A 21,135-nucleotide genomic window follows, 5' to 3' on the forward strand; every position below is an offset into this window, starting at 1 on the left:
GAGGCCGGGTAGGACACGGTGTAATTAGCCCCCCGGAGGCAGAGATGGAGAGTGAAGCAGCTGTGACCCAGAAAACTCGGAGTCAGAGCTCGGGAACAGCGCGGACACAGCCGGGCGCGGTGGCTCACGCCTGTAATCCCAGCACTTTGGGAGGCCGAGGCCGGCGGATCACGAGTTCAGGAGGTCGAGACCATCCTGGCTAACACGGTGAAACCCTGTCTCTACTAAAAATACAAAAAATTAGCCAGGTGTGGTGGTGGGCGCCTGTAGTCCCAGCTACTCGGGAGGCTGAGGCAGGAGAATGGCTTGAACCCGGCAGGCGGAGGTTCCAGTGAGCCGAGATCGCGCCACTGCACTCCAGCCTGGGCGACAGAGACTCCGTCTCAAAAAAAAAAAAAAAAAAAGTAAAAAGAAGCGTGGACACTACCCGCTGGGTACCTGGACGGGAGCGCGGCGCGAGAGGCGTGAGTCGATGACCTCTAGCGGGGGAGGCCACCTAGCGGCCAGGCCAAGTCTGGAGGATACTTCCGTCGGGCCGCCAGGGGGCAGTAACGCCAGATCATCGGCCTCCCGGAAGTAATGCGAGATGATCCGTCTGCTGCGCCTGCGCGGCGGGAGGAGCCGGAGCGTGTTGATGTGGTTGCCAAGACAACCAAGACGATGGCCGGATTTAACGGTTAGGGATTAAGCACTTTCACTTTAGTAAGGGAAAATCTCGCGCACGCGCAATGGGTATTGAGACCTGGTCCCCGCAACCCCCTTCACCGGAGCAGTGGGAGAGCGCGCCACAGAACGACTTTAACGCAGGCGCAGAAGCCTGTTTCCCCCTCACCCGCCGCTTCCACCCTGCGCAGGCGCAAAAAGCCGCGCTGGCAACCTCCGCAGCGGTAGCGCGCACCCTTCACCCCTCTTGCTGCTTTTGTCTCGCGAAACCTTCTCAGGCCCTCCGCGAGGCCGGCCCTTTTTTTCTTTCACTTTCCCCACCCGGAGAGCCAGGTGCTGAGAACCAGGACCTCATCCCCTTCTCTATCCCTTCCCCTGATCCACCTCGCCTCTGTCCTCCCTCCCTTTTCCGTTCCCGAAGCCGGAAGGAGCCGAGGTACGCACGGAAAAAGTCGAAGCTGTCACCGGAGAGTGAGGCCTTCACGAAGCGGTGGCGGAAGGAGCCGAAGTTCTCTGATCGGAGGAGTGAGCAGGTGGCATCTCCGGAAAGAGCCGAAACACGGACTCGAGCTTAATCCCAGGAGGGACCCGAGGGCGAGCTCCGGAAACCTCCGGAAAGAGCCGAAGGCCAGGACGGTTAGGATTGTCGGAAGTGGCCGATTGCTTGGACAGGGCCAGCGGAGAAGATCGGAGCAAGTCCGTGGAAGAAGCCAAAGACTGGGACGGATTGAATTGTTGGAAGAACCCGAACTCGCAGAGGGGGCTGGGCGCAGTGGCACACGAGGACACACGGAAACCTCCGAACGTTGAGAAGATAATCTCGGAAAAGTTACGGAAATCTGGGAAGTCGGCGAAACCCTAGGTTCGGGTGTTTTCGGAAGCAGCCGAAGCTGTCGCCTACTTCGCCTTCGTCTAGTAGCCGGAAATAGCCGAGGCGCTTCGGAGCCAGGCTCGGGGGGAGGGGCAAGCTCGCGGGCGGGCGGGCGGGCGGGTGAGGGGGCGGAGCCCGGGCGGGGCGGGGAGGGCTGCCGGAGGCTTGATTAGGTAGGAGGTGGCGAAGCGCCGGCGGCGGCCGGAAGTAGCCGAAGCCAGCGGCGGAAGTAGCCGAAGCGGCTGGAGCGGGCGGCAAGGCGAGGCGAGAGCTGCACAGGGCCCTACGCGGCCGCCTCAGCATGTCGGACTTCGACGAGTTCGAGCGGCAGCTCAACGAGAATAAACAAGGTGAGGGCGCCGGGGTCGCGGGGCGGAGGTGTGGGCGGCTCCTCGCGTCGCTCTTTGCCCCCCCGCCATTTTCTCCCTCGCTTCCCCCAACCTCTCACGGCCGCGCGGCGCCCCCCAACCCCGGTTCCGTGGCGCGCGCCTCGTTCACGTGACGTCCCCAGCGTTCCGCCGCGCGGTAGGCGAGGGGAAGGGGGCGGCGGGGCGCGGGCCCGTGACGCATGCGCACGGCGGCTGTCCCTGCGCCCCACGTGGTCCTGGCGGAGGTGGCGCGGGGGACGCGGCGCGAGCGCGCCAGATGCCTCGACGTGAACTTTTGATTTTTAAAATCTTTTTGTTTTCTCTGAAAAGGAGATTATGTTAGGCCCCGTAATCCCTTTTCTCCCGCTGCCTTGGCACTTCCGCTTCCGGTCGGGCCCACGGCCGCGTCTCCACGCCCCCTTTGTTTCCAAAATGGCGGTTGTGAGGACTTGGGTTGGGGGGGGCCCTTTCCCTCCTTCACGTGGATGAGGGCAGAGCCGTTTCGGCGGACGCTTGGAGGCCACGGGCCCCTCTTGTACCCCTTTTCCTTTTTGCTGATTTGCTCTGACCTCTCCTGCCAGGTGGTTTCTGCCCTGTCAGTAGTGGGGCGCCTCATATTATTAACGTGTTTGGCGCATGTTCCCTAAAAGCATCTGCATTCTTTGAGTGTCCGCACGCACACATCCTGCATATGCGGGGCTTTTGGCGGTCCCGAGAATCGCGTTATGGAGTGTTTGAGACAAACCTCAAATCATGTACAATTCTAAACTCAGGGCACCTGATAGTACTCAGTCTCAGATCTCAATATAGAGATAAGGAAACAGAGGTTCTGAGGGAGGAAGAGGGATCTGGCCCACTGCGCTAAACTCTTCAGTTACGGGGAAGGTGGGAGGCAGGTTCCCTTCAGGGTATCGAAAATTGTGATGGGTTAGAACAAAAAGCGTGGGGCCCTGATCTTAGGGATTCCAATAATATTAGAAGTGGGAGAGTTGTTAGACGCTTTAAAAATCCTCCGTGTTTCAGTTTGAGAGTGAAGAAATACAGGACTAGGGAAGATTGGAGACTTGTTTCTTTTCAGGCTTCAGCTGCCCATGTTCCTAGCTCGTTCGGAGGACGAAATGAGGGCTGAGGAATTTTCCTTTGAACCCAGGCTAGAGTTGGGTAGGGGCTGTATTAGGAAACAGTGCCCTGGGGAAGAAATAACGTTTACTGAGGGTCTGACTCTGTCTTAGTTGATGGACTGCTCAAGAGCATAGGCTTTGGAGTTGAGCACATCAGGAGTTTAGATACCTGCTTTGTCGTTTAGTAACTACTTTTAATACGTTTATATATATATTTTTCCATTTGTAGACTGATTATTATTTTCTTGTCACCGGATTTTGAGAAGATTAATAAGGATGATAGTAACGATAGATGTAGTTAAACTCTGAGCGCTTACCGTGTGCCAGGCTCTTCGCTAAACTCTTAACATGTTTTACTAAGTGGATCCTTGTAACAGCCCTGTGAGGCCAAAATGATTTCCACCTCTACTGGGGAGGAAACTGAGGGCTCAGAAAAGTTAAAAACTTTCTCAGGGCTCAGCTAGTCGGAGGCAGAGCTGAGATTAAATGGGGTAACATGTAAAGTGTGTGGCATGTGGCTTGGCGTACACTAGGTGTGCAGTAAGCGATATTTGCAATTGTAAAATTCCATTCTTAGGAGGGTCTTCCGCTCACAGAGATTGTGTCAGAGTTGGGAAAGGGCAGGAAAAGGTGCTTTCCAAATGTCACTCTGCCACACAACACCTGGACGGAGTAGATATGACCCTCGTTTAAAGAGAAAACCGAGTCTTAAAGGCTAAGTTGCTTTTGCATAGTTTTTGTTGTTGGTAAGCAGAAAAGCAGGTACTGATTCTGAGCTCTGGCTGGCTACAAGGCCAAGTTCCACTCTGCTGGACCAAGTGGAGCTGATTGGGCGGTTCTTTGAGGCTCTCAGATGTTGCTTCACCAGTTCTCCCGGGGTTTCCCCTTTGGTGCTGGTAGGGCAGTCCCTGAGACCTGGCACAGCTCCTGGGTTGGTGGAGCTGCTCCCATGAGATGACCACAATACAATGTTTTGAGCAAACGAAGCTCTCTTTGTTTTTGCCTGTCCAGCATCAGTGTGTGGGAGAGGGTTCTTGCCATAGGGGAAGCTCTGCCCGCGTGTCACTGTCTGTAGTCTTTGTCTCTGCGGAGGACGGGCCAGCTTCTGTACGTGTCGCCTTCTGCTTCAGTCCTTTCCTCTGCTACCTGTATCTACAGGGAATTTCCTTGTCTATGTCCCAGGCACCCAGCGGGCATCATTGCTTTCTCTGCGTGGGTTCCTGTCTTCGTGCTTGCCTGTTTCAGAGCCTTAGCAGGAAGGGCTCTTGGGGCTCACAGCCTGTCCATCTTACAAGCGTGGAGCTGTGCCCAGTGCCGTGCCTGTGTGCTTACCCCGCTGCTCTACACTGCTGGCCTGTCCTGCCGATTGTTTCTCCCAATTTCAGTTTTTGATTTTGGGGTTTTTGGCCTTCAAGGGGACAATTATATTGTCATTAATGGTTCTAGCCAGACCTGAGTGTTCTGCCTGATCTACATTCGAGAGTATGGCCTCGTGCTTAACTCGCTGATGTCAGAGTGTTTAAATTCCGGTGTCACCATTTCCTAGCTGTTTGGCATTGGGCAATTGTGATCTCTCTGTACCTTAGTTTCCTTACCCATTATGTCAGCCCTCAGCAGTGTTTTTCCGAAGCAGTAGTGAGGATTAAGAACATACAAAACGATTTAGTACAGATTCCGGTTGTAGGAAGCATCTCAATATTTGTTGCTGTTTTTTCCCTGCTGGGTGCATATTTTTCTGAGTGTTGGTGGTTTTGGAATTGTGATGCTTTTCCAGACATTCACATTGCATCGCAAAAACGTGAGACAAAACACTGTGGGTGAGGCTGAAGTCTAACATCCTCCCTCAGTGCCCTTTCCTCCTCTTGTCCCCAGGGATGATCACTCCAGGAGATGCGTGTTAACATATATCAGCACCTTAACGTGTGCCTCTTTTTTATGTGTGTGCTTCATGCCTAGTTGAGAAATCTGGGTGTCTTTGAATTAAGGAAATGGTGTGGCGGTGCTCATGAACACCCCCCAATGCTCATGGTTGATACTCCATCTTGAAGGGCCGGTCTCCCTTCTTCAGGGGTTGAAGGGTCTGGTGAGAGCAGAGGTTTCTGTGATTTTGCCAGCGAGGCTCCATTCCTAGTGGCTACCTCAGGAAAATAGAGGGTTGAGGGAGCCTGTTGGAGGCTGGCAGAGATACACGCCCCTACTCACGCCTTTACTCTACAGCCTCTCCAGTACTTGGCTTTGAAGGGAGTGAGGCCGAGAGAGTCAAGTGGTTTGGGATTCAAGTCTGGATGGGGCAAGCTCCTCCCCTGACCTGCTGAAGGAGAGGAGGGCCTCTTTCCCCTTCAGTCTGCAGATTCTCCGAGGCCCTTCCCTTCCCCTGGGAAGGGTGCTTGCTTCTGCATTATTCACTGGCTTGGGAAGGGATGGGTTGAGTTTCCCTGCTTCCTGGGGATATCAGATCCTGCCTGGCACCTGACCCCTAGTCCTGATGGTGGGGCTGTGGGTGCCAGCTAGTTGCAGAGGTCTTTCCTGAGGGGTCGCTGGGTCCCTTCAGGAAAACATCATTGGGTCTCTTGATTCCCCAGCCTCTAGCCCTGCCCCTCTCAGGGACGACCCTGGGGTCAGGCCCCTCAGCCCTCGAGGGGGACCAGGAGCCAGCCTCCTCTGTCTTCTCTGGCTCCCCAGCTCCTCCTGAGCATCCTCAGGTATCTTACACCCCGGGGGCATTTCCAGGCCCCGTCCCCCTGGTCCCCTCATGGTCCCTGGACTCGCTTGTGGACCCAGGAGGCCTGTTAATTCCCTTCCTCCATTGAATCCCTGCCCTTTGGGGGTGGCCTCCCTGGGGCTTGGGACATAGCCACCAGCGCGCAGGGTGGGCTGGGCCCGCATCCTTACTCCGCTTATCCCGTGCCCCTCCTCTCCCCCTTGCCCAGAGCGGGACAAGGAGAACCGGCATAGGAAGCGCAGCCACAGCCGCTCTCGAAGCCGGGACCGCAAACGCCGGAGCCGGAGCCGCGACCGGCGCAACCGGGACCAGCGGAGCGCCTCCCGGGACAGGCGACGACGAAGGTACTAGGGCTCAGGGATCCCCCTGGGCCAGCCTGGGAGTTGGGGGGTCGGTGTTGGCCGGCCTGTGGGTGGTCTGTGCGTGTCTGTGTCTGGGCCCGGGCCCTGTGTGGCTCGTTCGTTCTTTGTGTGGATCTGGGGGAGGGATCTACTGCTTGGTCTGTCTTGGATTCCGATTTTTTCCCCCGTTTCTGGGGTTTCTTTCATTTTCTGTCTTGGTGGTTGCTGGTGGGTTGCTGGGGGCAATAGGTTCTTTATCTGGAGCCTGGGAATTGATTCTGTGTTTTCCTTCACAAGGGACTGTTCTTTGTTTCTGACTCTGAGGGCCTGTTCCTTCTTTTCGACTCTCTGTGGGAACTCTCTTCGAGGGGGTTGGTCTCTGCCTCCAGTTTCTTTCTTCCCGGCCTCCCAGGAGAAGGGAGCTCTTGGGACCGAGGCAGTATCCACAGCCTGAGCTTACTTTTTGGCCCAGGGGTGTCGGTTTCCACCACCTCTTCCCTTCTAGGCTCCCTGCTCTGTTCTCTGCCCCCTTAGGTGAGGAAGGGCAGGATAGGCGGAAGTCCTCCTGCCTCCTCCCAGCTCAGTTTCTCCAGCTAGAGACTGGTTCTTCCTGGCCCCTGGCCCCTTTCTCCTTTCCTCACTTCCTCTTTCCTGGGGGTGGGAGTGTTTGGGGGGAAATGGCAGGGCCGAGGGTGGCCTGCTTGCTGCTTGTTCACCTCGACCCTGCTCCCATCCTGGGGCTCAGTGCCCTTGGGGGGGTGTGGCATGTGGGGAAGACGAGGGTCCCCAGTCACCCCTCCCCATACCTTTCCCTCCCACCCCCCAGCAAACCTTTGACCAGAGGCGCTAAAGAGGAGCACGGTGGACTGATGTGAGCTTCTCTTCCTGCCCCTTCCTCCCTGATGTCCACTCCCTTCACCTTCCTCACGCCCGTGCACCCTGTCCCGCCCATTTCCAGCCCTGGCCCAAGCACTGGGAAGAGTCCACTTACCTTGAAACCAGCACCCCTCTCCCAGGCCCTGCCCCAGACCCTCTCCTTCCCTGGAGAGAGTGGAGCTTACATGGTTGGGGGGAGGGTGAAAGGGTGCCTGGGAGGGGGCTTGAAGGCCCACTGTTGGTCAGACTGAGGTTGCCCTGCCCCGCTCTCCCCTCCCACCTCCCCCAGTCGTTCCCCCCGCCATGAGAAGAAGAAGAAGGTCCGTAAATACTGGGACGTGCCACCACCAGGCTTCGAGCACATCACCCCAATGCAGTACAAGGCCATGCAAGGTAGGCCCCTGGCCGGGCTGCTCCCAGAGCGGGAGGGTGCAGGGGTTGGGATTCTCCGTCAGTCATTCTCCTGCGTGTGTGCTTGGAGGGGGTCAAGGACACAGGTAGAGGGTTGCACACCCCTGGGGGTTCTGGTCTCTGCGCTTTTGAAGCCTCCCTAGAGGAGGAGATGACCAGAGACACGCGTGGTTGACAGGGGAATGAGGCCTCCATCTGGACGCCATTAGGAAGTGAGGCTTTTTAGGAGCAGCAGTTTTACTGGGTGGGGGCCCCGAAGGTGGAAAGAGGGTTCTGGAAGGTGCTAAGGCCCAGAGCCTGTAAGAGCTTTCTGCTGAGGAGGGGAACTCCCAGTGTGTGATTGGGGGGGGTCACTGAGCATTCCCCTGATGGGGTTTTATCCTGCTTTTACCCCCTTTGAAGCTGCGGGTCAGATTCCAGCCACTGCTCTTCTCCCCACCATGACCCCTGACGGTCTGGCTGTGACCCCAACGCCGGTGCCCGTGGTCGGGAGCCAGATGACCAGACAAGCCCGGCGCCTCTACGTGGGCAACATCCCCTTTGGCATCACTGAGGTACTGCCCTCCCCTGCCCCTACCCTCTCCCTTGTCCCTCTACCCCGTTCCTCCCCTTCCCTCCCTCCATTCCCTTTCCCCAACCTGCACGGGTCAGACTCTGCTCCTGCAAGACCCCCCGGCCCCCTCCCAGACGGACCGATGGAGTTGAGCCAGCCAGGGGCCGGGCTGGGGGTGGCCCTCCCTCCCTCCTCTTCCCCTCTCCCGTCTCCCCTCCCCCCAACCTCCTCCAGCAACCCAGGGATCAAGCGCACACATAATGTACCCACGTGTTGTACCTACGTGTCGGAGAGAGACAGAGAGGGAGACTTGGACACACACACACACACACACACACACACACACACACACACAGACGCACGCTGCCCCTCAGTTTTTTTCTGACACGCCTCTCGTTCTCTGCCGCCTGTCCCCCATCCTCTCCCCCACGTCCCTCCCATGGTCGCTGTTCTTTTATTTTTGATCGCCCCTGACCTCCCCCTTCCCCACCACTCCTTTTCCCTCTCCCCTCTCCCCAACCCCTTCCTGTGGCACCCCCTGAGAATCCCGAGATCAAAGAGTTGTTTCCATTTCTCTTTAAAGTGAAATATTGTGGGGCTGAGATCCCTCGTAGCAACAAAAAGTTTGCTACCATCGTCGAAGGCAAGTAAGGTCCATTCTGACTTTCTCAACCTGCACTTTGCTACATTTGATAAACCAGCCCCCGGACTCCAGGGCCAGATTCCTCCACATCACTCTTTTCTCCTCCCCTCCCGTCCCTGCTCCTCCTCCCTACACTCCTCCTCTCCTGCCCCTGCACTCTTGACCTCCTCCTCCTCGCTCGTCTCTGTCTTGCTCTCCCTTTCTGTCCTTTGCTTATCTTTGCCCCTGCCTGCCACTTCCTTTCTACTTTCCTGCCATTTTTCTGTCTGTCTCCACTGGGTGTCCCTTCCTGTGTGCTCTGTCTCTTCATCTCCTCTGTTTCGTGTTTTTCTTCATTTTGTGTTGTTATCATGCCCTCTGCCTTTTCTTGAACAATCTTCTTCTTTCCCCTGATTTTTTGGGGCCCCTGCGGCTGTCCCCCAACGCCTGTCCATCGCCTGCCCTTGGCCGTCTCTTGCTACTGCTTCCTCCCCATTTTCTGTCTTGCTTCTGTTCCTACTATTGACTTCTACACCCCCACCCATATTCCACTGTTCCTTCCCCCCCTCCTCCCTCCCCTCATCCCTCTCCCCTTACCCCCAAACCCCTCTGTGTCTCCCTCTCTCACCCTTCCCCTCCTCTCTCCACCTCCCTTCCCCCGCCCCCCCCTTGTCTCCTATTCCCTCTGCAGGAGGCCATGATGGATTTCTTCAACGCCCAGATGCGCCTGGGGGGGCTGACCCAGGCCCCTGGCAACCCAGTGTTGGCTGTGCAGATTAACCAGGACAAGAATTTTGCCTTTTTGGAGGTGAGCTGGGGGAGTGAGTGAGGTCAAGGAAACGCGTGTGATGTGAGGGCCCAGCCCTCAGGCCGATGTTGTGTGGAGCTGCCCTGCACTGTTTCCACCGGGCCCTCTGCAGCCTCTTCTCCACCTGGTCGCTGAAGTGAGCCCTGTAATAGCATTACAGATCTGATCCTAGTTTCTGCCTTCCCTTTGCTTTCTGTGTGACCTGAGAGGCCTGTTTGGCCTCTGCAGACCTCTTTGGCCTTTTCCAGACCATTCCGGCCCAGTCCTCTCTGCACTGGCCACACTGACCTTCCCAGAACCTACCATGCTCCTGCCTGCTTGGCTAGAGTTCTTTACCCCAGCTAACTGATGTTCCTAACTAGTCTTCCGTTACCCTAGCTAACTGATGTTCCTAACTAGTCTTCTGTGTCCGTGTTTCTCAACTGTTGGGAAAGGGCCTTGGTTTTTGATTTTCGACTCTTGGTGGACTGATAACTCTCGTGAAGTACTGTGAAGGTGTGGGCAGTGTTAGCTTACTGCAGAGGTTTCTGAGCACTCCCTCTCACTATGTACTTGCCTCACTGCAGTCCACTTTCAGTTGCACTGCTCTGGATATGCGCTGAAATGTCCCCTCACCAGAAAGACTCCAGTACTGTCATCTCCCCATTCAACTAAACTTTCCCATAACATCCCTTTTCAGCACTTTGTCCCTCTTCCTCGTCATCACAGCCTGCGATTGTGTGTTTGCCTGTGTGTTTGTGTCGGGTGCCTGGTGTTTTTAATGGTCGAGTGTGAGCTCCTGGCAGCAGGGACATGCGTGTCTGTTGTCCTCCCAGTGCCCAGCCTGGGGCCTGGGATGTTGTATTTGTTGATATGAGTGAAAGGAAAGAGGAAATCCCAATCCTGGAGCACTAGGGGCTGTACTAGTCCCTGACCCCCATCCCTCACCACTCCTTTCTCTTTCATTCAGTTCCGCTCAGTGGATGAGACTACCCAGGCCATGGCCTTTGATGGCATCATCTTCCAGGGCCAGTCACTAAAGATCCGCAGGCCTCATGACTACCAGCCGCTTCCTGGCATGTCAGAGAATCCCTCCGTCTATGTGCCTGGTGAGTGGGGAATCCATTAAGGGCCCCCTTCTCTCCCAATCCTGTTCCCATGGCCTGTCCATCCCTTCAGCCCAGCTGGAGTGGCTTAGGAAGTCGTGTGCGTACTGTGGAAGACAGGTGCCTTTTCCCTGCTTCCCCTAAGTCTGTGTGAGTGGGATGCTTTCCTGCTGGTAGAGAAGGTGCCTAGGGCCGGGAGAGTGAGCTGTCACCTGCTTGAGGACACACAACTTGTACGTGTCAGAGCCAGGATCAGACCAAAGGTGCTGGGGAAGTGAGGGGCTTGTGGCCTGGACCTCGTGCCTGCTCTGCGGCTGTGGGACCTTGGAGGGCTCAGTCTGTGCCCGTCAGGGCTGCTGTGCGTCGACAGTTGGCAGCAAAGCTCCTGCTGTGGGGTCTGGCACCTGGGTATTCACTTGTTTTTTGTCTCCTAGTGTTTGCCTTGAATCTTGTGTTCTGGGCCATTCCCCATAGCTGTTTAACATCATCTGTAATTGGTAGGTAACATAGCAGACCAGGGGTTGGCGACCATCTCACTGTGTGTGAAAGCAGCCAGACGGTGTCTGCGTGCATGGGCCTGGCAGTGTGCCGGCACACCTCAACACACGTGGCTACTGAGGTTGGGCTTTCCTGTGCTTCTCACAGGCCACAGAATGGTCTCCCTTTAGAAAGCTTGCAGGATGTGCAAAACCAGGTGATGGGCCCTGTCAGCCCACAGGCTATAGTTTGCTGACCCTTGTAGTTGATGAATGGGATTTGAGGGAGGGCTTGTCTGATGCCCTGTCAGGGTGCGGCTGTGTCTCAGGCCTGGGACATGGAGGAGGTGGGGTTCTGCTGGCGGGTACTTACTGTTCGAGGAGCCCTTTAGGAACCGAGTCAGCTCTTCAGGGCAGGCGATGTGGAGCCCCAGATGGAGGCACATCTGTGTCAGGCAGGACTTGGGCTGGGTCCCTCACTGGCCTCTAGTGCTTTTCTTTTTGTTGTTGTTGTTTATTTGAGACAGTCTCGCTCTGTCGCCCAGGCTGGAATGCAGTGGCACGATCTTGGCTCACTGCATCCTCCGCCTCCAGGGTTCAAGCAATTCTCCTGCTTCAGCCTCCCGAGCAGCTGGGATTACAGGCACCTGCCACCATGTCTAGCTAATTTTTGTATTTTTAGTAGAGGCGGGGTTTCACCATGTTGGTCAGGTTGGTCTCCAACGCCTGACCTCAAGTGATGCACTCACCTCAGCCTCCCAAAGTGTTGGGATTACAGGCATGAGCCACTGTGCCCAGCCCAGTGCTTTTCTACCATGAGTTTTGGTAAATTCAACTAACCTTTTGGAGCCTGTAATATATATTGACATGCTCCCAATCGACATGGACTTTTTACGCATGGGTGCGTTTCCCCGATCAAGCTACCGAATGTCTTCCCCCACGTCTCTTCCCGGTGAATCTACTGCGTTTTCATTCATTTTAAATCCCGTGAGTGGCCCGCCACTTGCTGGTGCTTACTGTGTGTGTCAGGCACCGTCCTAAGTGCACTCCACGGATGGCAGTCCTACGATACAGGGTTTGGCAAGTTACGATTGAGAGGCCAACTCTGGCCCACTGCCTGTTTTTTGTTTTTTTGTTGCTTTTTTTTGTGACGGAGTCTTGCTGTGTTGCCCAGGCTGGAGTGCAGTTCTGTGATCTCGGCTCACTGCAACCTCCGCCTCCCAGGTTCAAGCGATTCTCCTGCCTCAGCCTCCTGAGTAGCTGGGATTACAGGCATGTGCCACCACACCTGCTAATTTTTTGTGTTTTTAGTAGAGACGGGGTTTCACCATGTTGGCCAGGCTGGTCTCGAACTCCTGACTTTGTGACCTGCCTTGGCCTCCCAAAGTGTTGGGATTATAGGCGTGAGCCACCACTCCCGGCCACTGCCTGTTTTTGTAAGTAAAGATTGATTGTGGCGCAGCTGGCCTCACTGTGCAGTGCCTCCTTCCTGGGTAGGGACGTGTGGTGGGCCTTGGGGAATAGGAACGGTGGGTTATGGATCTAAGGTTGCTTCTCTTACCAGGCTGAGGAGCTTGACTCTTCTGAAGGTGATGGGGTGCTCTGGCAGGGGCTGAGCTGAGGGTGACCCAGTGATAGTGGCTGCCGAGCTCCTGTCAGGCGCCCCCTGCACCGAGATGGCCTGGTCACCATGGGAGGGGACATTCCTCCATCTTACAGATGAGGAAAGAGCTTCGGGACAGTGGGGATTCCTGCTGGGTCTTCCCCATAACGCCTCTGCTCCAGGTGTGATGCTTTGTAGATGCAGCTGCTGCAGAGGTATGGGGCCCTGTTTCCCCGCCCGACTCTTGGAACATCCCTGCCAAGCAGGGCTTGTCCTCCTCAGTGATGAGTGGAGGAAACTCGGGACTCCGAGAAGATTCCTTTGAAGTTGTTGTCATGTAACAGCAGCTGACCCTACTGACAGTGCTCACACTGTGTGTCTGGGCTGGGTGGGTCCTGTTGTGGGCATTGAGTCTGGCAGATGCCCGGGCCACAGGGACTGCCGTGCCTGTTCTCACGTCCTCTATCGAATCAGCACTTGGCCTGAGCTGTTCTCACACATGTGGCTCGCACGACGGGCACCAGTGTTCTTCCCATTCTACAGATGAAGACACTGAGGCCCTTGGAGTCTCATACGGTACAAACATGACTTGAACCCAAGGAGCCATGAACCCAGGGAGCCCAACTCTTGTACCCTTGGCTCTGTGTTGCTCAAGTGAGACGGGCAGAGCCAGGCTCGCGGCCGAGCTTCCAGTGTGACCCATTCTTCCTTGGACCCAGGCAGAGCCTGCAGCCTGCCATGCTGCCTGTGGAGAGTCACAGCTGAGTGTGGGCTCTGGAGGCTGCCTTTTTCCTGCCTGTGTGTCTGCTCTGTGCCTCAGTTTTTGCCTTCTGTGCTGTATGTACAGCATTGCAGTAGGAGACTGAAAGTCTTACAGGATGCCTGGCCCATGGGGTGAGTGCTCGGTGTGTGTTCCTGCTCCCGGGCTGCTGCTACTTGTCCCTATAGCATAGGAGCCGGGTCTCCTGGGGTCTGTGTGGCCCCAGTCTGGTGGTTGGAGCTGGCTGGGTTGGTGCTTCCAGTTCTGTGGGGGCAGCGTCATCATGGGCTGGAGGGGCTTGAGTGAGTAGGTGGGGGAGGGTGCGTGGGGTCGCCTCTCCTCCTGCCATGGGCACAGCGGCTCATGCTTCTGAGGCTCTTTCCCATTTCCTGTCTTACCTGTTCCTTCCCAGCATCAGGATGGAGGTGGGATGGGGCCACTCACACTTGGTGTGGAGGCTGCAGAGGAAGGGGAGGCCATATGGCCTAGGCTGTGAACTTGGGAGTCAGGCTGGTTGGTTACTGGGGCCTGGCATAGCTGATATCTGACAGGACGGCGTCAAGATACATTGGCAGAGCCTGTGGGGTCTCAGGTTGAATCATCCCACCAGCAGGCACTTGTCTGTGAGTCCAGAGTTCAGTGGATAGAGCAGGATCGAGGGCCAGTAAATTGAGCTGATAAGCCCCCACTCTGGTATGTCAGCCCTCGAAGACACTGGATCCTGCATCCCACAGTCAGCCTACAGTTCCCAGTGAGATCAGAGCAGCTAATGCTGCAGACGCTGTTCTGAGACTTCCCGAGCAGCCGTGGCTGCTCATTATGCCATGTCACCCCTGTGAGGGCAGTTGCACCCCTGCAGTGGCACCCGCTGTTCTGACAGGGCGTGAAGGGAAGGGACTGAGCTTTTTTTTTTTCCTTTGAGATGGAGTCTCGCTCTGTCACCCAGGCTGGAGTGCAGTGGAGTGATCTCGGCTTACTGCAGTCTCCGCCTCCTGGGTTCACGCCATTCTCCTGCCTCAGCCTCCCGAGTAGCTGGGACTACAGGTGCACGCTACCACAGCCCGCTAATTTTTGTGTTTTTAGAGAGACGGGGTTTCACCATGTTGGCCAGGATGGTCTTATCTCTTGACCTTGTGATCCGCCCACCTTGGCCTCCCAAAGTGCTGGGATTATAGGCATGAGCCCCCGCGCCCGGCCGGGACTGAGCTTTAATGGGAGCCTTGCCTGGATGGCTGTCAGAGAAGGGGTGGAGTGTGTTGCTCACCAGTAGGTCCTGAGCCCAGGTGACCTGCCAGCATTCCACAGCAGCAGGTGGCAGATGTGGGTGTGAACTTTGTGCCCTTGGAGCGTTCTGGAGGATGTTCTAGTTTGAGGTTCCCTTGAGGCTGGGCAGATTTGGGAGACATGGTACGTTCTCCCCGAGGAGCCTCTGTGTGCCACTGCCTGGGACCCTCCCTCGTCAGATAAGGCTGGGGTGGGGTGGACACGTGGCGACCCCTCCCTCGTCAGATCAGGCAGGAAGGTTCTCTTTGGCGATTGAGGAGCTCGCCGTCCAGGTTTTGGGAGATAACCTGGTACTGGAATTGAAGTCCTTCTCTCCTCTGCCCATAGGGGTTGTGTCCACTGTGGTCCCTGACTCTGCCCACAAGCTGTTCATCGGGGGCTTACCCAACTACCTGAACGATGACCAGGTAACTTCCGTGCCTCCCTCCAGCCCCGTCCCCCAACCCCGCTCCACCTCATCCCAGCCCTGATGGACTCTCGGCTGCTGCAGGTCAAAGAGCTGCTGACATCCTTTGGGCCCCTCAAGGCCTTCAACCTGGTCAAGGACAGTGCCACGGGGCTCTCCAAGGGCTACGCCTTCTGTGAGTACGTGGACATCAACGTCACGGATCAGGTGAGTCCCTGGTCGCTGCCGTGTCTGTCCTTCCCTGCCCTGTGCTGTTGCCAAGCCGTGGTCTCCCCTCCTCAGGGGACGGGGCGGGAGGCGGCCAACCTGAGGCAGTGCTCTGCGTGTGGGCTCGTCCCTGTCCCATGGTGTTGGCTTTTTCCAGGCTCTTAATCCCCTTTGCCTTCCCCTCTTCCCCCACCAATGCCCCGGCTTGGGGGTAGGTGTCAGGCTCCTGGTCCCTGACCCCACCTCTCCCCGCACCCCCCCACCCCTCATCCTCCAAACGCAGGCCATTGCGGGGCTGAACGGCATGCAGCTGGGGGATAAGAAGCTGCTGGTCCAGAGGGCGAGTGTGGGAGCCAAGAATGCCACGCTGGTGAGCCCCCCGGCACGTCATCTTCCATTGGCTCGAGGGACCCTGGGGGTGGGAGGGGCTAGCTAGGGACAAGTGTTCTTGATCTTTCTCCCAGCTTTCATGGGAAGGCATTTGGGGGGCATTCAGTGCAGTGTTGGGGAGTTGGGCTTTAGGTGTTTAAGTGGAGAGATGGTCTTTCCCCTGGGTGGGCATCTGAGGGGCCTAGGCTTGAGCAGAGGGAGACTGGGTCTGGGCCCCCTGTGACGCCCTCCCCTGGCCCCACAGAGCACCATCAATCAGACGCCTGTGACCCTGCAAGTGCCGGGCTTGATGAGCTCCCAGGTGCAGATGGGCGGCCACCCGACTGAGGTCCTGTGCCTCATGAACATGGTGCTGCCTGAGGAGCTGCTGGACGACGAGGAGTATGAGGAGATCGTGGAGGATGTGCGGGACGAGTGCAGCAAGTACGGGCTTGTCAAGTCCATCGAGATCCCCCGGCCCGTAGACGGCGTCGAGGTGCCCGGCTGCGGAAAGGTCAGGAGGCCTCGGACTCAGTGCTTTCTCACCCTCTCTCCCTTCCTCTTCTCCCCGCCCCCTCTTTCTTCCTCTCTCCCTCTCCTCAGTCTCCCTCTCCCTTCGCTGCACATGCATATAGGTGTGTGCCATCACTGAGTACCGCCCTCAGGCCTGGCCATGGGAGATGTTGGTGACCCAGAGGGGTGTGTGGCCCTGTGGGGGCCCAAGACCTGCAGGCGAGAGAGTAGTTGGGGAATGCAGCTCTGTATTGCTTTAGAACTTGGTCCTGCTCCCCCTTATATGACCTTGCTTGTGCAAATGGTTTTGCCTGGTCTGTGGAGTGGGGAAGAGTGCCGGGAACAGTCCCGAGACACCTGCTGGTGTCTCCTGTATGCGAGGCACCCTGCTGAAGCTGTGTCTGTGCTCACCCTGAGCCCTCCCAGTAGCTCCTGAGCCCCATCGTGAGAGGAGACAGGCAGAGCAGGGGTGGCTCACACTGGCAGGTTTCAGGTTCTCGGAGTCTGATTTCAGAGCCTGCTAAGTCCTGTCACCTCTAGCGCCGTAACAGGTGTAATCACCTCACCTCGTCTGCCTCATGAGACGGTGGTGGTGAGGGCATGTGACCTGCTCTTTGATCCCCTTGCTGGGTGTATGTATGGAATTCCCATCGTAGCAGGCTCTGATCTAGACGCTGAGGGTTCAGTCGTGAATAGAGGTCCCTCCTGTCCTGTGCAGCAGAAGTCCTGGGGGTGCAGCTGTTAGAGGACCTGCATGCCGTGTTGAGTCGGGGCAGGGGCAGCATTCCTGGGTGTGCTGTTCATTCAGGGTGGTCAAGGTCAAGAGGTGGCAGTGAGCAGGTGAGTGAGTGAGGTGGTGGGGCCAGGGCTGAGAGGCAGGCCTTGGGGCTGCATGGGTCTTAGAACGACAGGTTATTTTGAGCCAGATGGGAGGGAAGCAATATTGAGAGGCCTCCAGTGTGGTCACGCCTGGCAGATGGAAATGGCCCCACATAGTGAGGTTGGGGGTGGGTGTGGAGGCACAGCAGGTGCTTCCCCCGGCCCTGGCTTCCCTGCTGAGCCCTGCAGGGCAGGATGTGGATCAGCAGGAGGGCAGAGAGGGTACTGTGGACAGGAGGGCTTGCTGGGAGCTGGCAGGGTTGGTCTTGCTGAAGCAATGCCACAGCCAGGTTTGTCAGGACCAAGGCTGGCTCTGCAGGGCCAGATCGGGCATGGGGGCCTTCTTACATCGTGGAAGCAGCTCGGCTTTCCCCTGGAGTGGTGGGCTTTTCAAGGAGAAAACAGGGCTGTGGTGGTGGCATTTTTGAGGTGATTGTGGCTGCAGTTGGGAAAATGAATGAGGTCTCCCGCAATAATCTGGTGAAAGATGGTGATCTGATTTAAAGTAGCAGCACGGGATGGAGAGAAGTTGATGGATTTGAGGGAGACTTGTGCCTGGGAAGTGTCCAGACTTTGGTGATTGGTGTGGGTTTGTGGGGAGGGGAGGAGAAGGCCTATGAGCTGCTTAGTGGCAGCTCTGATGGTGGGGATGGCAGGTGAGATGCAGGGGTGATGAGCACGTTGTGGGGGGTGAGCAGGGGGTGGGGGGCGGCTAGCTGGCTTTGCGGTTTCTGAGACACCCAGTAGAGATGTCAAGGAAAAACTAGCTGGACAGGTCTGTGTTCCCAGCATGAGGGCTGATGGACACTCAGGTGTCGAGGCCCCGCTTGGGTTGTCGGAGTGGTTTGCCCAGGGAGAGCAGGGTTGGGGAGGGCGGCTGGAGAAGTGGAAGGAGCATCTTAGAAAAGGGGCATGGGGAAGGCCAACGGCATCTCCTCTCACTGCAGCTCCTGCCCACTGCCCTCCAGAGTCCCTGTCCCTTGAGCCGGTATGTCAGGGGTGCTCAGGGCTGCCCTCTGGTGCTGGGATGGAGCTTGGCTCAAGCAGGGGCTGAGGAAACATTTGTGGGAAGAACGAATGGAGAGACCCTGGCCTTTGGGATCAGCTGACCTGTTTTGCATATTAAATTTATTGCATCGGCCCGGCGAGGTGGCTCACGCCTGTAATCCCAGCACTTTGGGAGGCTGAGACGGGCGGATCATGAGGTCAGGAGTTGGAGACCAGCCTGGCCAATGTGGTGAAACCCCATCTCTACTAAAAAATACAAAAATTAGCCAGGCATGGTGGCCGTGCGTGCCTGTAATCCCAGCTACTCAGGAGGCTGAGGCAGGAGAATTACTTGAACCCGGGAGGCGGAGGTTGCAGTGAGCCAAGATTGCGCCACTGCACTCCAGCCTGGGCGATAGAGCAAGACATGGTCTCGAGAAAAAAAAAAAAAAAAAAAAAACTGCGTCGTATTCTTGTTTTATTCTTAAATTTTTTGTTACATGTCTTTTCAAATATACTTAAAAGTAGAGACTATGATAGTGATACGTTTTTATCATAGTATATGTGCTAATATTTTGGTGTTCCTTCATCTGGCTTCAAGTTACCAATATTTTGTTAGTCTTAATTTTCATATTCAGCTTATTTCTCCCCCCTCCTCTTTTTTCTTTGCTGGATTATTTTAAAGCATATCAGATTTATTTCACCTGAGATCCTTAAGTATATTTCTGTTATTTCTCAATTAACATTTTGGGTCAGATAACTTCTCTGTGGGGGCCTTTGCTGTGCGTTGTAGGATATTGAGATGCATCCCCAGCCTCCACCCACCAGATGCAGGAGCACTACTCCCTGCTGAGACACCCAAAAGCATCTCCAAAGATTGCTCAGTGTTCCCTGGGGACAACCCCCTCCTCCAGTTGACAACCACTGCTCTAACCAGATAACCTTAAAAAATTGTTTTTTTTTTTTTTAACAAAACCACAATAGCATGATTAGATTAGCAAAATTCCTTAGTGCCTATTCCATGTTCAAATTTTTCTGTCTCAAGAATTTTTTTTTTTTTTTTGAGACGGAGTCTCATTCTGTTGCCCACGCTGGCGTGCAATGTGCCCGCCACCACACCTGGTTAATTTTTTTTTTTGTATTTTTAGTAGAGACGGGGTTTCACTGTGTTAGCCAGGATGGTCTCATCTCCTGCCTTTGTGATCCGCCCGTCTCGGCCTCCCAAAGTGCTGGGATTACAGGCGTGAGCCACCACGCCCGGCTAATAATTTTTTTTTTTTTTTTTTTTGAGATGGAGCCTCACTCTGTCGCCCAGGCTGGAGTGCAGTGGCGCAATCTCGGCTCACTGCATCCTCCACCTCCCGAGTTAAAGAAGAGTAGCTGGGACAGGCACCCGCCATCATGTCTGGCTAATTTTCGTATTTTTGGTAGAGATGGGGTTTCACCATGTTGGCCATGCTGGTCTTGAACTCCTGACCTCAGGTGATCCATCTGCCTCAGCCTTCCAAAGTACTGGGATTACAGGCGTGAGCCACTGTGCCCAGCCGAGAATATTTTTTATAGTTTGTTTCAGTAAGGATCCATATCAGGTCCCTACCTTGAATTTGGTTACAAAGTTTCTGTAATTTATCTTTTGTACCTCACTCCCTTTTTTTTTTTTTTTGCAAGCTCTTTTATTTGTAGAAGAAATAAGTTCATCTGCTATATAGGATTTTCAATGTTCGTGTAGGCTTATTGTATCCTTCCCTCCCTCCATTCTCCTGTAAATTGGTTTAAGCAAGGTTAGAAGCTCAAATAGATCAAGGTTCAAGTTTTTAAATTTTATTCAACCTGTGTTTGAATCCTAATTTCTGAGCTTCCCTTAGCTCATTTATTGTTGGGAGAACATGGCTGTTGGGGTGGTTCTGGGAGCGCCCACCGTGGTGGCTTGTGTGGAGTAGACACTCAGCACGAGGGACCCCTCCCCCGCGGTGAGCTCATCTAGGCCTGCTGCCTGCCCTCTATGGCTCTGGCATGTCTTTATTCTTTCTCCCTCTCATGCCTGTGGTGTGTTTATGCTCTTGTTTTTTGATCCTGGAGAATATTTGGGTGAACTCCACCAAACCTGCACTAAGGGTCCCTTTCTGACGCCTGTGGCGAAGCCCCCTCCTCCCTGTCCCTTCCTGCCTTCAGTTCTGGGGTTGGGTGGACACTGACTGGCGTGAGCCTTGTTCACAAACCTGCCTCTCCTTTCCCCACAGATCTTTGTGGAGTTCACCTCTGTGTTTGACTGCCAGAAAGCCATGCAGGGCCTGACGGGCCGCAAGTTCGCCAACAGAGTGGTTGTCACAAAATACTGTGACCCCGACTCTTATCACCGCCGGGACTTCTGGTAGAGGCGGCTGGGGGAGGGTGGGGGCAGGGCTGGCTGGGGGCTTCTCCCCACTCCCGCCCCCCCCTTATCCCCCTCTGAAGACGATGGGCAGAGGAGTGACAGCCGCAGACACACGACAGCCGGCAGCAACTGGAATGGCAGCAATTAAGGGTGGGGGGCGGGGGTTGGGGGGGTTAGGGCAGGGAGGGGACTGGGGAAGTGCGCACACAGCCCACACAGACAACACGCACCCACACAGACACAGAGGGAAGGGGTTGGGATGGGGACAGGGTGCACAGCAGGGCGGGGTAGGACCCCAGCCCCTCCCAAAACAGCCTCTCTTTCTCCCTTAGACCCCTTTCTTCTCCCCTTCCCCACGGTAGGAACATAGCGTGTTTATATTTTATGGCCAAACTATTTTGAATTTTGTTGTCCGGCCCTCAGTGTCCTGTCCTCTCCCTTACCAGGACCACAGCTCTGTTCCTTCGGCCTCTGGTCCTCTCTGGTCCCCTCCTGGTTTTCTTACGTAGTTGATTTTTCCTCTTTAGTCTCCCCCGACCTGCGCCCAGCCCCGTGGCCCCTGCCCCTCTCCTACTCTCTGTGGCAGTTTCATATTTGCTAAGACGAATTTGCTCATTAAACATTTTGTTGTATTTTACTTTATGGAGCGGCTGTGTGTCCAGTATGTCCGACCCTCTTCCTCGGTTCTGGGCTCGGGTGGGGGTTCCCTTGGCAAACTGCGGACCCCTTGCTGGGACGCCCCTGCTGCCGGCGCCGGCATCCTCGAGGCCTTCCCTGCTTGCGCGGTGCGCTCCTCGGGGTCGGCACAGGCATAGCTCCGGGAGACGTGAGGTTCC

General features: G+C 55.8%; 1 protein-coding gene across 2 annotated transcripts; it reads left to right on the forward strand.

Annotated features, from left to right (window-relative positions):
* Window positions 1-1,691: 1,691 nt before the first annotated feature.
* U2AF2 (U2 small nuclear RNA auxiliary factor 2) lies at window positions 1,692-20,941 on the forward strand. 2 transcript variants are annotated; one of them, XM_024236967.3, is made up of 12 exons: window positions 1,692-1,884; window positions 5,954-6,089; window positions 6,913-6,957; window positions 7,252-7,355; window positions 7,776-7,927; window positions 9,240-9,356; window positions 10,306-10,444; window positions 14,892-14,971; window positions 15,055-15,177; window positions 15,461-15,559; window positions 15,812-16,060; window positions 20,166-20,941. In XM_024236967.3, exons 1-12 carry the CDS (start codon window positions 1,836-1,838, stop codon window positions 20,298-20,300), a joined length of 1,428 nt encoding a protein of 475 aa, XP_024092735.1. In that variant the 5' UTR covers window positions 1,692-1,835; the 3' UTR covers window positions 20,301-20,941. The 2 variants fall into 2 exon arrangements, with proteins under 2 accessions (XP_024092735.1, XP_024092736.1); XM_024236968.3 differs by having other exon boundaries at window positions 15,461-15,547.
* The last annotated feature ends 194 nt before the right edge of the window (window positions 20,942-21,135 follow it).

The sequence above is a fragment of the Pongo abelii genome, chromosome 20, assembly GCF_028885655.2.
Source record: "Pongo abelii isolate AG06213 chromosome 20, NHGRI_mPonAbe1-v2.0_pri, whole genome shotgun sequence".
Classification (NCBI taxonomy): Eukaryota; Metazoa; Chordata; class Mammalia; order Primates; family Hominidae; genus Pongo; species Pongo abelii.